Below are 17,864 nucleotides of genomic sequence, written 5' to 3' on the forward strand. Positions count from 1 at the left end.
TATACACCATTCTTTCAGTATGCGCCTGCCCTCTTAATGACGAAAATAATGTAATGCCGACAGTGCGCGGATGGCCAAAAAATACTTTGGCCTTTACACGATCGGCAAGTTGCCGGTTTTTTTTTTTTTTGCCCTATTGCAACTCTCTGTTCTGGACTTGAACAATGTCATTTATGTGATAATATGAAGTCTATCAACACCCGTTAACACAGGCCAGAGATGCTGAAGACGGATGCACAGAGAATAATTCTGTAGCAGGCAGATCACTTACTGTTCATGATGCACAAACTGATTTGGGGGGTTTATATGAATGATTTTCTGAGGGAAGCTGACTGTCTTCTTAAAAGTTTGCGTGGTATAATTTCATGAAGCTTGTCAGAAGCTTGTGTCCAGCAGGATTTGTTTTTTTTTTTCACCTAGTTTTTTTAAAATAACATTTCAGAGCTGTAACTACTATACAGTGAAACAGTGATATTTTTGCTTAAGTTTATCATATCATCAAAATCTCATACCGGTCCATGCCTGTTTGTAACTGTACATTGTTATGATTAATTGTGGCTCAAGAACAATAATGTAGCTGTAAAAATACTTGCCTGCTAAAATTGATATGTATATAGCCTACATCGTCATCATGACTACATAGACACGTAAGTTTGTCTTTACTATGCACGTTAGATGTGATCTGCCTCATAGTAACAATCCTGTCAGATCATCCATCCTTTGAGTGAGAGTGTAACTTTGAGGTTGGCCGATCTGGTTTTTTGGTTAAAGTTAACTTTTTCAACATGTTTTCATGTTGTTGTTGCTTAGCAATGTTATGGACCAGATGTTGTCTGGGGTTTGGAAAAAGGAGAATGGGACGGTGGGCGGTGCTCGAGGTGGTCATGACTGAAGGCTGTGACTGTGTAGTTCTGACGTCAACTCTTTATGGAAGTCACAATGGTTCATGAAATATCACAGCTAGCCTACGTCATGCAAGTTGTTTGCATCTTACTGTGGACTGATTGTTTTGAAACTTATATGGTAGTTAAATAGCCCCCAGATCTCAGTTATCGTGAAAAAAGGCAGGAAATTTCAGTTTATACAATAGGCCTATGGGACCTTTAAGGTGAGACACTGCAGGCAAAAACACAGTTTTTTCAAGCACCTGTCAATTTTTAGATTTTGGGCTCTTGGGTTTTTCATAAAGTGCTTTTTCAAACTAAAACATGGAAAGAAACATTGGAAAACATCCAAAAGACACTGTTAAGTGTTTCTTTTAAAGCACTTTATCCGTTTGTGTCAATAGATTTAAATTACAATACTTATTTTTCCGTTTTCTCAAAATGAGTTTTTTCTTCAACACAAAATCATAAATCTCCACTTCAGTAGCAATTACACACACCAAACTTGACATTTTTATTCCTGTCTATATTCTGAAGGTTTTTACAGAGGGATGTGTTCATATATATTTTCCTTGATTATATACAACATTTTATTCCCCCCAAAATTGTGAAAATATATTGTTTTCTGGCTGTTCAAAGTATTTTCTGAATTATGGAGTGACAAAAAAAGATAAACAGAATTCCCTCTGTAAAAAAACATTTGACTCTAATATGTCAAAAAAATTTAACAGAAAATGTGAAACTGACTTCATCTAGTGTTCAGATTTTTGTACTAGACATTTATGCAAATTAGCACATATTTCATTAAATAATGTCTCATTTGCATATTTAAACATAACATTTTTGAAAACTTGTAATACAAAAAATGTTTGCAATAATCAATGTAATCAATCAACTGGGTAAGGTGATAATATTAGTTGTTGTTGTTTTGCCCTATTCACCTGCAGTGTCTCGCCTTAAGCAGATCAAATTGGCTTCAAACTTTCATTTTCCCTTATTAATATTATTATTTTTTTATTATTATTTTGTACTTTTTGAAAATGAGAACAAGTAACAAAAGGTCATCATGGGTATTAAAGCACAAAGTCAAGACAACACAATTTGCATACATTAGTACTACACTTATCCTCAATGGAGGATCAACTTATCCACAATCCATTTATCCCAGTACTTAACAACACATTTTTCCGATTCAAGTCTTACAGTAAATGTAAGTCTCTCCATACAGTATATTTTGTTTACAATTCCCTACCACTGGTCTCTTGTTGGAGGATCTACCTAAAACCATTTACATGTTATGGCTTTCCGACTGCTTGCTAAAAGTATTTTTATTAATTTTTGTCACTGTCTAGAATTTTTTCCTAGGTACACCATAATGAATCCAATTCCACCCCTAATAATTTCCCAATTTCAGCTTCCACTTCATGCCAGTAAGGCTGTATTTTTGAACACCCCCAGAAAATCTGAAAATGATTCTCCATTGAGGTTCCACATTGCCTCCAACGACTCTGTTCATCTGTATTGCTGTTAATTTGAGATGTATAAAGAATCGTATTAAACCTTAAAACAAACATAAATTATGACTCATTCTGATTTCCATTTTTTGTGTGTGTTTTGCGTTTGTGGTTGCTGCTGATAAACGTGATATCATTTCAGGTCTGTTTCTTTTATATAAATATAAATATGGTAAACAAGACTTTCAAAGTGCCTGAAAGACGATCATGACAGTTGACAGGCCACTGGTGCGTGTCATGAAAGCTTATTATTTTCACGTGTTTTTAAGCCTTGCCACGTGCCAGTATAAACATTTGAAAGAGTTTTAAGCATTCAAAAACAAGACCCGGAAAAGCTGAACTGAAAAACTGGTTACTCGCACGCTGTGTTCGGTGGGCATGCAGCTTCAAGAATTAAGAATTAATACACAGTCAAACCAACAACTATTCAAAGACCGGATATATTTTTTTATATTATTTTTTACTAGTAGGTGCAGTACACTATAATATATTTATTTAAGTGAGTATATCAAAATAAACGAACGCTGACATATTATACCCCAAAAACTATTCATACAGTGGACTACTACTGCAGTGAGCGCAGAGATGGCGGCTGATATTGTAGCAGAAATGTAGATTTAGCGACATCCCGCCTCTTTTGAGACTTTTTTTTCAAAAATTTAAGGACGAAAATATCCTCTTCTTGGACAAAACTTTTCTAAATTATCATCTTGCCAACTGAATTTGCCATTATGATTTCTTCTATAGTGACATTTAGCTACCAGTTTTAGCTACTTTCAAATGAAAGCAGTTGGCAACAGACGAGATGTTGCTACCCTGTCAAATTTTGATTCCAGCATGATATTAATAAGGTGTGAGGTTTTATTAATATGTACACCTACCCCAACCCAAAACCTAGCCTAACAGTAGGATAAATACAGTGTTGGTAGCAAAATCTGATACAGGTCTGAACATAGGTGTTGTACTGAAATCCGACCCCCGGTGAAAATCTTACCCCCGCATGGATGCACAGATTAATATGCACCGCAGCGACTTTAAATGCATTTCGCCCCGCTTTTTTTCTCTTTTTACTTAATATTTTTTATGTTCCACTTAGCATACACCAATGAGCCTACATGGAAGCAGACTAGTAATAAGCAGACATTTCATTTGTCTATAAACTGTCGATGTAAACCAGACCTGTTGAGATATATGATGTAACGTGTGAAGACATTGCGCAGCTCAAATCCGTGAATGAATGTTCTGAAGTGAACTAAACTTCAACAGATTTCCCCTGCTCAAGGAGTCGGGAACAATGAACACTTTGTAGAGACCATGTCAATGGGAACAGTTCATGCAGGAGTGCAAAAATGGAAAAATATCCAGGAAATTGTCTTGGAACATTTACATGAATAAAAGAGAAATAAAAACGGCGTTGCACATAGGCCTCTACTGACATGTAACTTGTGTGTAAAAAGACAAATTGCTGTTGGCAAAATGTCTCAGTCTCACCATGTCTCTGTTACCGTCATCAAACAAGATGTTTACTCTAATGCTCGTAAATGTGCTGATAACATTTGTACATTTCCTTCAAAGTTCACCAAAGCGTAAAGATTCTGTGATTAATCGTCTTTACGTTTATCACAACACGAGCTGTTTCGACACACTTCGAATCCCAGCATGTGCTCCTTTCCAACGTTTTCTCTCCCACTTCATTTCCTTCTATAAAAATATTCAGTAGAGGCAAAATACGTCAAAAAATAAATATAAAAAGAAGGGGCAGTTTCTAGCCATTCATCAGTACTAAGGCACAAATGTACGCTGACAAATAATAGACACTGCAGGTTGTTTCCTAAAATGGTTTGCACGTAGGCTATATATCTATCATATTATTGCTCTATTTGTCTTCTGTCTTATAAAATAGTCTGTTAATATTTTGGCAAACTATATGAATCACGAACGTGACTTAATGAGGCAAATGTTAAATGTCAGCAACAGTTCATTTCTAGCCTCAAGCACAGCTATAGGCGTCTATAACATGTTAAATAATTTTTTCTTTAATGCTTTAAACCATTTTACAAAGGATCAGGCCAGACAATATCATGTCTTCACAAAAAAAAAAAAAAATTATGAATGAACATTAATTTATGGAATTTATGTATTTAGTACACGTACATCACATTTATTTGACGTCTTAATTTACATCTGCAAGATGTACTTTTTGAGTTTTTGCTCATCTGCAATATGGCCCCATCAGCTGTCAAATAGACGGTTAGAAAATATCTTTAAGATGTCTTATCAGATGTTTGTAATCTACACAGTAGATGCTTTCCAGATTAAGCGATATTTAACAGAAAACTTGCAAACGTACATGCGCTACCTGGGGTATGTATTTCCTTCTTTTAAAGGCATAGAACTGCTCTTTTTGCCTGCTTGTCTCTTGCAGAATCAGATGTACAGCACATACTGTACATACAGAGAATTGTTAGAGCGTTACTCTCAGACCCAGGGTGCATACAGAAAACACTAACAGTAGAGTATTAAAATACAGATAGATACAGGTTAAATTTAAAATTCAACTAAGGGCATGTAAAATTGCAGGCACCATACCACACAGTGATGCAGCTGATCAGGATCCTCTCGATGGTGCCTCTGTAGAAGGTGCATATGATGGGGGGTAGGGCTCTGGCTCTCCTCAGTTTGCGGAGGAAGTAGAGACACTTCTGTGATTTCTTGGCCAGTGCTGCAGTGTTGTCAGTCCAGAAGTGGTCCTCTGTGATGTGCACACCCGGGAACTTGGTGCTGCTCACACTCTCCACAGTCACACCGTTGATGGTCAGAGGAACATGTTGAGTGTGCACTCTCCTGAATTCAAAAACAATCTCTTTCATCTTCTCCACATGCAGAGAGAGATTGTTCTCACTGCTCCACCCGGCCAGGCGGCTCATCTCACTCCTGTAATTTGTCTCATATCTATTGCTAATGAGACCCACTACAGCTGTGTCATCTCCAAACTTAATGAAGAGGTTGGAGCTGTGTGACGGTGTGCAGTTGTGTGACAGCAGACTGAAGAGGAGGGCTCAGGACACATCCTTGGGGGTCTCAGTGTTCAGTGTGATGGTGCTGGATGTTTTACTGTCGACCCGTACTTCCTTAGGTCTTACAGTCAGAAACTTCAAAAGCCAGTTGCACAGTTGAGCCCAACCGGGACCAGTTTGTGTATGAGCTGTTGAGGGATGATTGTAATCTGGTCTCGTTGAGATATGTAGCTGAGTATCATCAGCATAACAGTGGAAACTAATCCCGTATTTTCTAATAATATTACCAAGGGGCAACATGTTTATTGAAAATATACTCCCCTGATAACTCAAATAAATTAAAGTTTAAATAGATGGAAGTCTCTCCCTCTTAGTACTATTGGAAAGGTGAACAACATTAAAATGAATATACTTATATTTGTTTCTGTCAATCCCCCTAACTCCTCCTCCTTCCCTTTTTTCAAAGATGAAGAAGGTATGCGTACATTTATCTGGAATAGACGGTTTCATCGGGCGCACGCGCCTGGACCTAAGTTAACTTCCGGTCTGTGTTATATCGGTCTGGCTGCAGTGCCTTCTACAAATGCAGTTAAAGCCAAGGTGATGAGTAAACTGAAGTTGGGCTCAGGTGGTTGTGCTGCGGGATGTGTTTCCCATACATTTATTTATTTTTGGAGACTCGCCACAATTTTAAAACTTATCGATTTTCAAAAAGGCTTCGTTAAATAAACACGAGTAACGTAACATTACGTAACGTACTGCACGTTTAATAATAATAATAATTTCTTACATTTATGTTTAAATATCAAAACGAGGCACAGTTGTTTTTATATCGCTGTATTTCTGAAGGAGGGCTTGCATGTTATATGCCTGATAAAGCAGCGTGTGAGCGTACCAGCTCTGCTTCGTTTACAGCTGTTACTGGGGAAACCTCTATTTCTCGCGCTTTATGTCTATGCTTTAAAACATCTCCTGCTGGCAAAGAATGAATTTGCATTTTCATTAAGTCCGCCTGATCCACGCAGCAAACATATTTTGTTTGTTATCAAAAAATATCTACTCTAGAGGGACTTGACTGTTGTTATTGATTCTATTTGGAGTCTACCGGAAGTTAAGTTAGGTCCACAAAAGCGCTCACGCGCATTAACGTTTGTTTATGTTGATGCCGTTGAAACCGTCTATAAGAGACTCTCCAGGCTTCACTTATGTATCTTCTGTATGAATGAGAATCTTTTTTTGGTATTTTAAGGCAGCCCAACTGAGAAGGCCATGTTTCTGGTTTGCTGGCTCATGTTACATTCCATTTGTACAGATTGAAAGGAAAGGTACAGACACATATTTCTAGTCTGAATTTAAAAATTTGATTTAAAAAGTTATACGATCTAAGACCCATTCATATCATTGTCCTAGTCTTAGAAGAAATAGTAAAGATCCCAGTGCTAAATACAAAATTTCTACTCTGCATAGCTAATTTTTTAATGCTTCCAAAGAACATACAAATCATAAAAGATTGGCTTGGATTGATGATCTTCAGATGGATGTTACAGAAAAAGATTGTGTAGAAAGTTGTGTTCAAGTGCAGCCATTATCGATCAACGCCAGTTTTAAGCCAATATAATTGGTTGATGAAAGTTTGTAAAACTGTGTTTAGATGTAAAATGCCTGATTGCCATTCACGGAAAAAGTGGTCATGGTCCATCTCTGTCCCTCTGGATTAAAGAATCATCTTCTTCAATAGCAATGGAAAGACTAACAGATTAACGGGTGTTCTTTGGTTGGAGTTTGGTTACAATTACAATATATATGTAATTCCTTTTCTTAATATTTGGAAACAATAAAAAGTATCTAAACAATAATCTAGAAATTATGTGAATGAACAACAATTTAAGGAGCAAACTTGGCAAAACACTAAATTCATGTCACCACCAAAAACCTTTGGCCATGACTGTACACTCTGATCAGATCCAGGTCAAACTACTTTATCGCTTGTGTCACATAAGCTCCCATGGTGTTGGGACACTGCTACGGATCAGCAAATCTAGGATTTGGGATTGACTTCCAAATATTTCTTTCAGTTTTTGCAGTTTCATTTATTAACGCTGAAGATCAATTCAAAAAAACATTTTATTGTCTCCGAACCTCCACGTCAGCCCTGCTGAAAAGGGACAAACATCTGTCCAAACAATAACAGAAAAGTTCACACATCTCTTAATAATATATAGTTATATATTTATTCATACCGCCATATCCATTTATACTGGTTAACTGTAAAAATAATTAAAAAAAATAAAACAAGTCTTCAAAGTGAATGTTTCAATCCCCAAGGACCAAAATTCATCAGAGTTCATGTCCACGTCACCCTGATCACGCATTTTACGGTCTCAAACTGTGAACCCAATAATTATGAATGTCTCTGTGTGTCTCAAAATCAGATTCCACAACTTATACACACTCACTGATAACAATCTGCTGAAAGAGAGGGTGCCTTCAAAGTATGTGTTAATGTGTGTATATGTATCAGAAATTACAGAGAGATAGAAAGAGAAGCAGACAGAGCTTATTAGGTATCAGCGAAAGGTAAGTAGCAGCCAAAAAAACAGGAACATTTTTAACATAACATGCGCAAACTGCATTTATGATTACCATTTAGGGTATTGTTGACTATAAAGAAATGACATCAATGTTCCGAAGCCTTTCCAGTAAAGTGAACTAGTTTCTATTAAGTAAATTATAGATCCCTGTGATACTACTATTTAAAAAATGACAATACTTGTATTATGGAGTCAGATACAAGCACATGAGTTAAATGTGTTGTAGTGAACTGTTTGTTTGGGAGTCTTTCTCAATTAAGTGCAATATTACTAAAAGGACAAATGTATGAAAAGGACACTGACACTAAACAAAGACAGAATATTCTCACTGGAGCAACTAAAAACTGGTGTTTCACTAGCATTACAGGGAAATGTTTCAGGGAAAAACATCTTGGCCCCATCATTGACTCAGATCTGATAAGATTATCTTTTGACTATCAAACAGAACTATTACATTAGTTCACAAGCTTCCCTAAGTGGCATTCCACAAAGCAAAACGTGTCAACACTAGTCATGCGTAAATGGCACGTACAAGATGTCACGTAAAAGATATACTGTAACAAATAAATAATGACAGATGGGTGAGAGTCCACCTAAAATGAATTTACTCACCCTCAAGTTGTTCCAACTTTTCTTCTGTTGAGCTCAAAAGAAGATACTTTGAACAATATTGGTAACCAAACAGTTGATGTTAGCCACTCCACTGACTTACATCTTTTTTTTTTTCCCTGTTAAGGAAGTCAATGGCTACCAGATACTGTTAGGTTACCGGCATTCGAATTCAGGTTTGAAACAACATGAGGGTAATTAAAAACAATCACTTTGCATATAATGAAACCTTAAAGGAACATGTAAGACATGAGACTTCAAAGTCACATTTTACCCTAAACTGAAAAGGGGGAAAAACATTTTGTATTGCGACATTTTCATAAATATAACTAATTAATAAAAAATGTTGTTTGTAAAGACTGAAGTTGTAAAGACCGTTTCATTTATCAATAACATCCACATATGGTGAGATATATATATATATATATATATATATATATATATATATATATATATATATATATATATATATATATATATATATATATATATACACACACACACACACACACACAGTTTCCTTAATTGTATAGAAAACAATGTCACAATGCAAAAATCTAAGACCGATGGAAAATGAAAAGTTGTGATTTTCTTGGCCGATATGGCTAGGAACTATACTCTCATTCCGGCGTAGTAATAAAGGTACTCTGCAGCCTGAAAATAGTCCCCAGCAACTCTGCAACTACACAAACTAGCTGGGGACTATTTTCGGTTGCTGCATAATATCCCAGTGCCTGATGCACCCATGATAGAGCAGCAAAGTTCCTTGATTATTACGCCAGAATGAGAGTATAGTTGCTAGCCATTTTGGCCTAGAAAATCAAAACTTTTTGGTTTCCATCGGTCTTAGTACACAATGTAACTACAGAAGAGTCAAGTTTTAAATAGGAAAAATATAGAAACTCTTTGGTCAATTTTGAGTGAGATGCTAACGGTCTAATCAGATTCAAAGACCTACGCTAAGCTAAGCTAAGCTAAAAGTGCTAACGCCAGACCCAGAGATCAGCTGAATGGATTCGAAATCAGTAAAACTCAACTTTAACTCCAGGGGAGTTGGAAAATGAGCCTATTTTCAAAAAAAGTGGAGTGTTCCTTTAATGCTTTCACCCAGAGTAGCTGAACTTATCCAGGATGACTCAGGTGTTGATTAATGCAAATGCTTCCCAACCTGAATGAATGAAAGTTCTAGCGTTCCTGAAGAAAGCATAGAGAATCTGTTCAATAGCAGTATGTAACAGCATTTTCGTAGTTGTGCTGCAGTCAATTAGTATTTGTCTCTATAAAGATTGTTGTTGTATGTGAATCAGATTTCACCTTTGTTTTGCTCTAAGAGTGTACTGATGATCAACGAATGTCTTACAACTGTTGAAAGACGCATGTAAAAATGTAAATATGCATATAATGTGAAAAATCTCAGGTGCTACAAAATGATTAAAGGGATATTTCACCCAAAAATGAACTCACCCTCAAGTTGTACCAAACCTGTATGAGTTTCTTTCTTCTCTGGAGCACAAATGAAGGTAATGTTGGTAACCAGTTGACGGTAGCCATTGACACTATAGTATGGAAAAATATACTATGGAAGTCAATGGCTAGCATCAACTTAAGGGTGAATAAATTATGACAGAATTTTCATTTTGGGTGAACTATCTCTTTAACTGGCAGTGAAGTGCAGAATGGGGTCACAAAACACACAGCTGAAAATGATTGCGTCAAGGTCAAAGAACACTGGACTGGACGAACATATCTCTGATTGCAAACGAGGATGCGTTTTATGTGCTGCAGAAAAAGTGGAAAGCAAAACCGAAGAAATAAACGAAGAAGAAGAAAAGGTGTAGAAAAAACCTGAAAGAACATAACCGAAAAATACAAAGCACCTGGTGTCATCGCAAAGTCTGCTACTATTACAACATACAGAAAACCTATTTCAAAATACAGCTTTTTATTGTATACATGACTCCGATCTGCAGGAATACTTTCCTCTAAAGTGTGACAGAAAGAAAATGTGTTAAACTACAGCTAGTACGGTCATCCCAGCCACTGTCCTCTCTGTCTAAAGTGTATGAGTCTGAGTACTTTTCGGAGAAACTGAATATAAATAAATGTAAAAGTGGCTTAACGGAACTGCAATTTTCAATAAGGATATTATCTAATGCTTTCCAACAGAAATCTGGTTCTGGTTCTCAAGTGGCTTCACAGGGACACAGACTCAAAACAGTGACTAAACTGAAAAGACCACAGTCATGATGAAAACAAGTACAAACAAAACATTTGATAAAGAAACGCTTTTGATTGTTTTCATAATCGGAGGACATCTGTGCACAGATCAGTATGTTTGTGTACTTCACAAGCCAGTGGATGATTCACGAGCGCATTGATTATAAAGTACATGCTTACGGTTGATTTCTTATTTGCTCGCTTTGTTTTTATGGATGAAGAACAATCAGTGTAGATGTGAAAAACACATCAGGCCTCATTCATGAAACACAAGAACAGATTCATTTCGGTGTTTAACCTTTCCTTCAAACATTTTAATTGACTTAAAAACTGCTTCTCCAACTATGATGACTTTATACCTCAGTGGGAAGTTTAAAGCTCTCTTTAAAAATTTACTATCCTGCCTTCAACACTTATATTGCTTTTCAAATGTTTATATACATATTGAACCAGACCCAGACTTTTGATCTAAAACTAGAAAAAACCATCATAGAAATAATATTTTTAGTTTTAACTACATTTTTTATTAATTTTAGCAATGTGATATAAACAATTTATTTCATAATAAACAAACTACTTTAATATTTGTCATGCATCGGAGTTGTTCATTGATTGTCCGAGATGACATATGAGATGAGAACAAATAAAAAGGCAGTTGAATATTAAGCTAAATGTGACATTTATCATGAGTTTATGTCCAAATTACGTTCATTTAAATTAAAAATGTATATAATTAAAGGTAAAAAATTATTTTATTCTCAGAAATTGGGGGGGGGGGGGATTATTTCACACTGGTATGGCTAATACTGTTCTTCATTAAGAGTAAAAAGATGCCATTAAACAAATATTTAAAAGTATACAATCTTTAAGTTATATTCATTTGGAGATTCGATGTGAAAATATGCATTACAATATAAAAATCTGAAATGATTATAGTTATTTTATTGAAATGTTCATTTCTAATGTGTGATTAACCACACACACACACTTAATGAAAATGTGAAGAAAGAGTGTTTTAAAGGTGTTTATTTTCTTAAACCACAGGTTAAATGTGCCCATAGGAAACTAATGGATTTAAAGAGAGAAATTAAAGCTGCAGTAGGTAACTTTTGATGCTCTAGCGGTTAATAAACAGAACTGCTTCCGTCTTGCGGAAGAACATTGTAGCCGGAACTACTTCTCTCTGTTTATGTCTATGAAGAATCACAAACGTTACTGGGTTACTCCGCCGCGGTACCCCCGAAGCAATCTAAAATAGTCAGAATATAAACACTTATTATAGGTGTACCCTAGTGATTCAGGACAAGCCAAAAACACGGTTTGGAAAATGGATTCATGGTGTACTCGCTTATTATATACATTTTTCTACATTTTGAACACAAACAAAGTTACGGACCGCAGCTCTGATTGGTTATTTCTTAACGGGAGCGATGGAGTTTCTGCAAATGGCAATAGGACCACTGGGAGGAGCCAGAGGAGCTTGATTTTTTCACAGATTATCTGTCTCGTATTCTACTGTCAGGACATAATGACAGGTTTAACAAATATGTAAAAAATATATTTTTACAAAAGTTACCTACTGCAGCTTTAATTCTGCTCGTTTCATGAATGAAGCCCACTGCCGTTCTCTCCGTCGTCACGAATGACAGATTTTCTCAAACACACACACACACACTTCAAATACTCTGCTTGGTGATGCTGTAATATAATGCATGACGCTCATTCATCAATCAGCTCAATACAATTCCCGTTTTCCCTCTCGCCTTATTTACTTCCAGCCTAAATCATTACCCTCACATCTGCCCCTGCATCTCCACCGCCAGCTGAAGCTCTGACCCCTTCTGAAGAGATTTTCAGGTAAAGCCCCCAAAAAAGCAATACTTAGAAGACAACCATGCTTCGAAAAAACATTCAGTCTCTGCTCCAAGTTTAAAAAAAGCCACCGAGCAGCACAGACAGAGAGAAAGACAGAATGTGTGTGTATCGTGAGAGATGTGTTTGAGTGTGTGTTCCTCAGGGGCTCACAGGTTAAAGACCACCGTTACCGTGTGTTATAGATGAGGCATGAATCCATGAGCTGGTTACCGGATGAACATCTCCTGTTTACCATGATCTCCAATCAAATTGAGGTGGTCCATTTGAGTAGTGGCCTTCTATTTTTCAAAAAAGCCCCATAGTTCTCTTCTCCAAATAGTTTTTGATGAACCAAGTAGCACATTCCCCAAGTCCTCCACTTTAATTACCATAAAAGTCTAGTATAGAGTCATTGAATGGACTGTAGTGTTGATTAAAGCTCATGACTGGGTGTCGGGTTTGTCTCTCCGTCACTCCCATCCGATCTGACCCAGGGACACACCAGCATGTGCTCCAGGTAGATCAGGGGGTGAGAGGTCAAGACGCACAGTCCATTTAACATCATAGAAGGATACAGCAGCGACAGAATCTCTGGCGGCTCCCGCCCACCGATGGAGGCGGAGTCACGGGTGCAAAGTAGGCGTGAACTTTAATGTTGGGCAAGTGAGTCTACAGAGGATGAAAGAAAACAGGAAAATGATTAAAAAATTGTGTTCAATTAAAAAAAAGAAAGAAAAAAGAACACGAGACCGGAAGCTCATTAGCATATGATAAACTTTCCACCCTAAAAGTAATAAATAATGCATGCTAAATTGTTCAAACTAAATGTTTCCATGAATAAACATGTAAATATGATAGAAAAAACAGCAATTCTGCATGGTGGTGAAAACAACTGAAGTCTAAACCGATACATGATAGACAATATCCAGGGCCACTGCTGGCCAAATGGGTGCTCTAAGCAGGGTTGTATTGTTGTGCCCCCCTTCCTTAAATATGATGACGGAAAAAACACCTACTATAGGAGTGAAAATAGAACTTTAATAAAATAAAAAAGTAAATGAATAAATTGTATTATTTACAAATCACAATTGTAGCTCTCGACATTTACCTGTGGCTATAACTTTATTATGACTCTAATTTATTTTATAGTCTCAAGCATTTAGAAATCATGCAAAAGGAAATTAAGCAGTTTTACTATGATAAAACCATAGTTTACTTTTGTAAGGTTTGGGATGTGCATGTTTTTTGTTGAAGAAATTATGTCATCTATAGAAAAAAGGTGGCCAAAAATGAAAGATTTAGTGAATATTTAAATTAAATGTTTGGTCAGTAGCCTAAAAAAGGATTTGATCGTCCTGTAAGTGTAACAGCAGCAATCACATGGCATTTGTAATAACATGTACATAAATTGTTTATTTTGTATTTACCTACATTATGTATTTTAACAATGTTATTATTAACCAATCATTATTGCCTCATTGTTTTTTTATATAATGCATTTTAAGTCATTTTAGGCTATTGATGGCCTATGTCGGTTTTTATAGCAACAACAAAAAATATTACAGTATATTAATACTTCTTTATAAATTATTATTTGAAGTAACCATGGTTAATTTGCAGTTACCATGGCTACAAGAACGATGATTTGTGGTGTTATTGTTAAAACTATGGGTAATTTTGTAAGGGAACCTTAAAAAAATAAAAAAATAAAAATAAAACACTTTCACAGGAATGTGCCTGAAAGTGATAAACGGGCCTCGTTTTTACCTAAATGATTTATAATTTATTTTAATATATATTAAAAATGTATAAGGTGTGCCTGGTAGCTGGTTTGTTTTATCACTGCAAGTCTTTCTCCTCAAATGCCATTGATCTTTAAATTTGCGTTTGAGCCCATGTGAAAAGTAGCATAATTTACATATGATTTACAGATAATTTTAATAAATATCAAACATTCAATTTAATTGTGCATTATAGCTGACACCTACATGAACAATTACAGTTGTTTTTATGACACGGAGCCATTTTCTTCAAATGCTACTGACGTTAGAAAAGTGTAAACCAATATCGCATGTAACTTTAGAGACGGTCCCTAAATTTGAGACTCTCGAACATCCAACATAAAGCCAATTTAATGCCTGTGTTTTATTATTATTATTATTATTATTATTATTATTATTATTTTACTTTCTTTAGTTTTCTTTTCTCTGCACCGGATTGCTGATGTCCTTTACCCAAGCATAGATCTCCATCCATCAGTTATGAACATTCATTCATTTATTTTATAAAATGCTAAAAATGTAAGTGTACAAAATGTATGGTCATTTGCTTAGAAAAATATGTGCAATGGTTTAAATAATTAAAATAAAAAACATTTTCCTTGTTTTAAAAAAAGTAAATACAAAAAACTCTAGGGTTACTCAGATTTCAATATTTAATGAGTTATTTAAACAAACCAATCATAATATTCAGGTGCATATTTAATTGTAATTGTTTCTCCAGTTACATTTATATTTGCACCACTTTTTTAATAAATTTTATAATAAATTATGAACTGAAACAAAATCACAGTGAATGGATCCAAATTAGTGTGATGCATCATCTAATTTAGTGAAATGTTTATACTTGTGATATTTTCTTTACCCATTTAAACGCATTTCTCACTGCAAATCAATCCTAATTCTGTATCCTAAACGGTTTTATTTTTAGTAACATCCACAAGATTAGAAACGATTATACACTGTGGAAACGGGGCTTACCCTCAAGCGTTTGATGCCGGCGCGGGTGATCTGCTGACAGTCGTACAGCTCGATGCGGTCCAGCCTGTGGCAGATCTTCAGATGTTCTAATGACGCGTCTGTGATGAGCGGGCAGTTGTCGAGCTCGATCACCTCCAGACGGTCGTGAGCGCAGGGTCCGCTGCCCAGCTGCCTGATGCCATCATCAGTGAGGAGCTCGCAGTGAGACAAACTCTAAACCACGCCAGAGAACCATAACACTCAAGAAACGTCACATAAATTACTGTTGAGTTGACAACTTGAAAATGTTACAATTAGGCATGCCAATCAGTTACAAATTTAAAATGAGCTCTGTCATATTCCAATGAATCAAATTATTTTGCAACAAAACCTTGCAGACAGAAGAGTGGGCTATATCATGATGATAATATGTTAATTTTATATTGTTTTATAAAATAATTGATCACACTAAAGCATTAAATTGACAGCACTAATCAAAGCTGTGATGAAACAGAAGCAGTGACAGGCTTTTCCTCTGTATTGTGATAATATAAAATGGCATAAAACCACACATACAAAGGAATTGTTATAATTAAGATCTTTAACATTCATTTAAAAAATAGAATTTATGTCATGCTGATTTTAAAATTTTGTTTCATCCTTTTATTTTTTTTAACCTTACCAGAACCTGGAGTCGAGGGCAGTGTATAGATAGCTGGATGAGCGTCCCATCTGTAATCTATAGAGGAAGATGTAAAATTGTATTAATAGGAGAGAGAAAATAAAGTCATGTAGCAGGGGAGTAGAGTTTGTTTTCAATGTGATAATTACGTTGTAGTATATCGATGTCAATTTCTGTCCAAAATAAATATCTACAATGAAAACATTTGATCTAGGGGGTCTTCTAGTTATAAAAGCCTCTTCTCGGCTAAGAAATAAAAATGGTAATTGTGACTTTTAATCTCACAATTCGGACTTTTTCCTTGCAATATTGTGAATTGTGAGAGGTACACTCAAAATTGCGAAGAGAAAAAAAGAAAAGTCAGAATTTGATCAATTTCATTTTTAGACTTTTTTTCTCAGAATTGGCCAGAGAACTTGCATTTCTTTGTCATGTCTCAATGCTGATCACCCAGGTTCCCTCAATCTAGCAGTACTAAACACCCAAAAAACACAAACAATAAAAAAAACCTAACATTTGTAAATACAGGATACAATCAGGCTAACAATTTAGAAGCTTTTCTGATTAGGAAAATATTTCTCAAAAGAGAAATAGCTGTTTGTATGACTTCGATTCAGAATGAATAAACAAGTATTTATTATAAAATATCCAATTTCTTCATTTTTTATAAAAAAAATAATCTGTACTTTTCACATTGCTTCTCTTAAAAGTCCCAATTACAATTTCACCCATATTAAAATTCCACTGGATTTATCATTATGATCAGGCAGAATCTACTGAACACTTCAATGGACAACAACAACAACAAACTCAAAATGTATAACATATAACATTTAAATACTGTAACAACATTTTAACTTTTTTTTTTTTTTATGCGACACTCTCTGAAGAGCAACCTATTTGCACTCACCTGTACACACTCTTCTAAATCCATCTTTTCTAATTCATGGCAATTCTGGAAAACATGAAGGGAAATGATAGGTCTGCTTTGTGTTGTTAAAAGCTCTGGAGGATCAGCACAGAGGGAGGTTTGAGCTGTGCAGTGTGTTTGTGGGGTTGTTTACTCACCCGTGCAAGTGAGGTGAAGCCTACATCTGTAAGCTGAGAGCAGCGAGCCACCTCTAATATTCTACACAGACATGGAGATCAATGATGCATTGTTTAAAAGAGGAGAAAAAAACTGGGTTATGGGGGAATGCATGCAAATTTATCAGCTGATATGTGGGTTACACACCTGAGGCGAGGGCAGTTTTGGCCCAAGGCATTGAGAATCACGTCTGTGATGTTTGCACATCCCGACACGCATAAAGACTGCAGCCGATGGCACCCGCGACAGATGGTTATGAGACCTTCATCTGTGATCTGCTGCTCGATTCACACACAGAGACAGACCTGCATGAGGAACCCATCTTCTGGACATCCCATGTACGAGTGAATTTTGTTAAGTTTCAGTCACAGTTATACATTCTGATCTTTGTATACATGTAGTAAGTTTGCATATATTACACAAAGGAAGTAAGTAGGGCTGTGCAAAAAATCGAATGCGATTTTCATGCACATCTCATCAGTAGAGACGCTCCTGTAATTAGAAGTATATCCCCAGCACGTGCGTTCAGATCAGGGTTGCCAGGTTTACACAACAAATCCTGCCCAGTTGCTTCTTAAAACTGGTCCAAATTAGCCAAATCGTGTTTCCGGGAGGTTCCCTGATAAAAATTGCTTCCCGGGGTTAAAATATACATTTTTAGCAGGGTTACC

General features: G+C 35.9%; 1 protein-coding gene across 2 annotated transcripts; it reads right to left on the reverse strand.

Moving 5' to 3' along the window:
• Positions 1-7,097: 7,097 nt before the first annotated feature.
• LOC113062440 (F-box/LRR-repeat protein 20-like) lies at positions 7,098-17,644 on the reverse strand. Of its 2 annotated transcripts, none has more exons than XM_026232286.1 (7): positions 17,341-17,640; positions 17,175-17,235; positions 17,017-17,061; positions 16,107-16,163; positions 15,446-15,658; positions 13,262-13,355; positions 7,098-7,116 (listed from the first exon to the last, which is right to left on the reverse strand). In XM_026232286.1, coding segments are annotated over exons 3-7 (390 nt in total). In that variant the 5' UTR covers positions 17,041-17,061; positions 17,175-17,235; positions 17,341-17,640; the 3' UTR covers positions 7,098-7,114. The 2 variants fall into 2 exon arrangements, with proteins under 2 accessions (XP_026088071.1, XP_026088070.1); XM_026232285.1 differs by lacking the exon at positions 7,098-7,116 and adding an exon at positions 9,139-10,312 and having other exon boundaries at positions 17,341-17,644.
• Between the last annotated feature and the right edge of the window lie 220 nt (positions 17,645-17,864).

The sequence above is a fragment of the Carassius auratus genome, chromosome 44 (genome assembly GCF_003368295.1).
Source record: "Carassius auratus strain Wakin chromosome 44, ASM336829v1, whole genome shotgun sequence".
Lineage (NCBI taxonomy): Eukaryota > Metazoa > Chordata > Actinopteri > Cypriniformes > Cyprinidae > Carassius > Carassius auratus.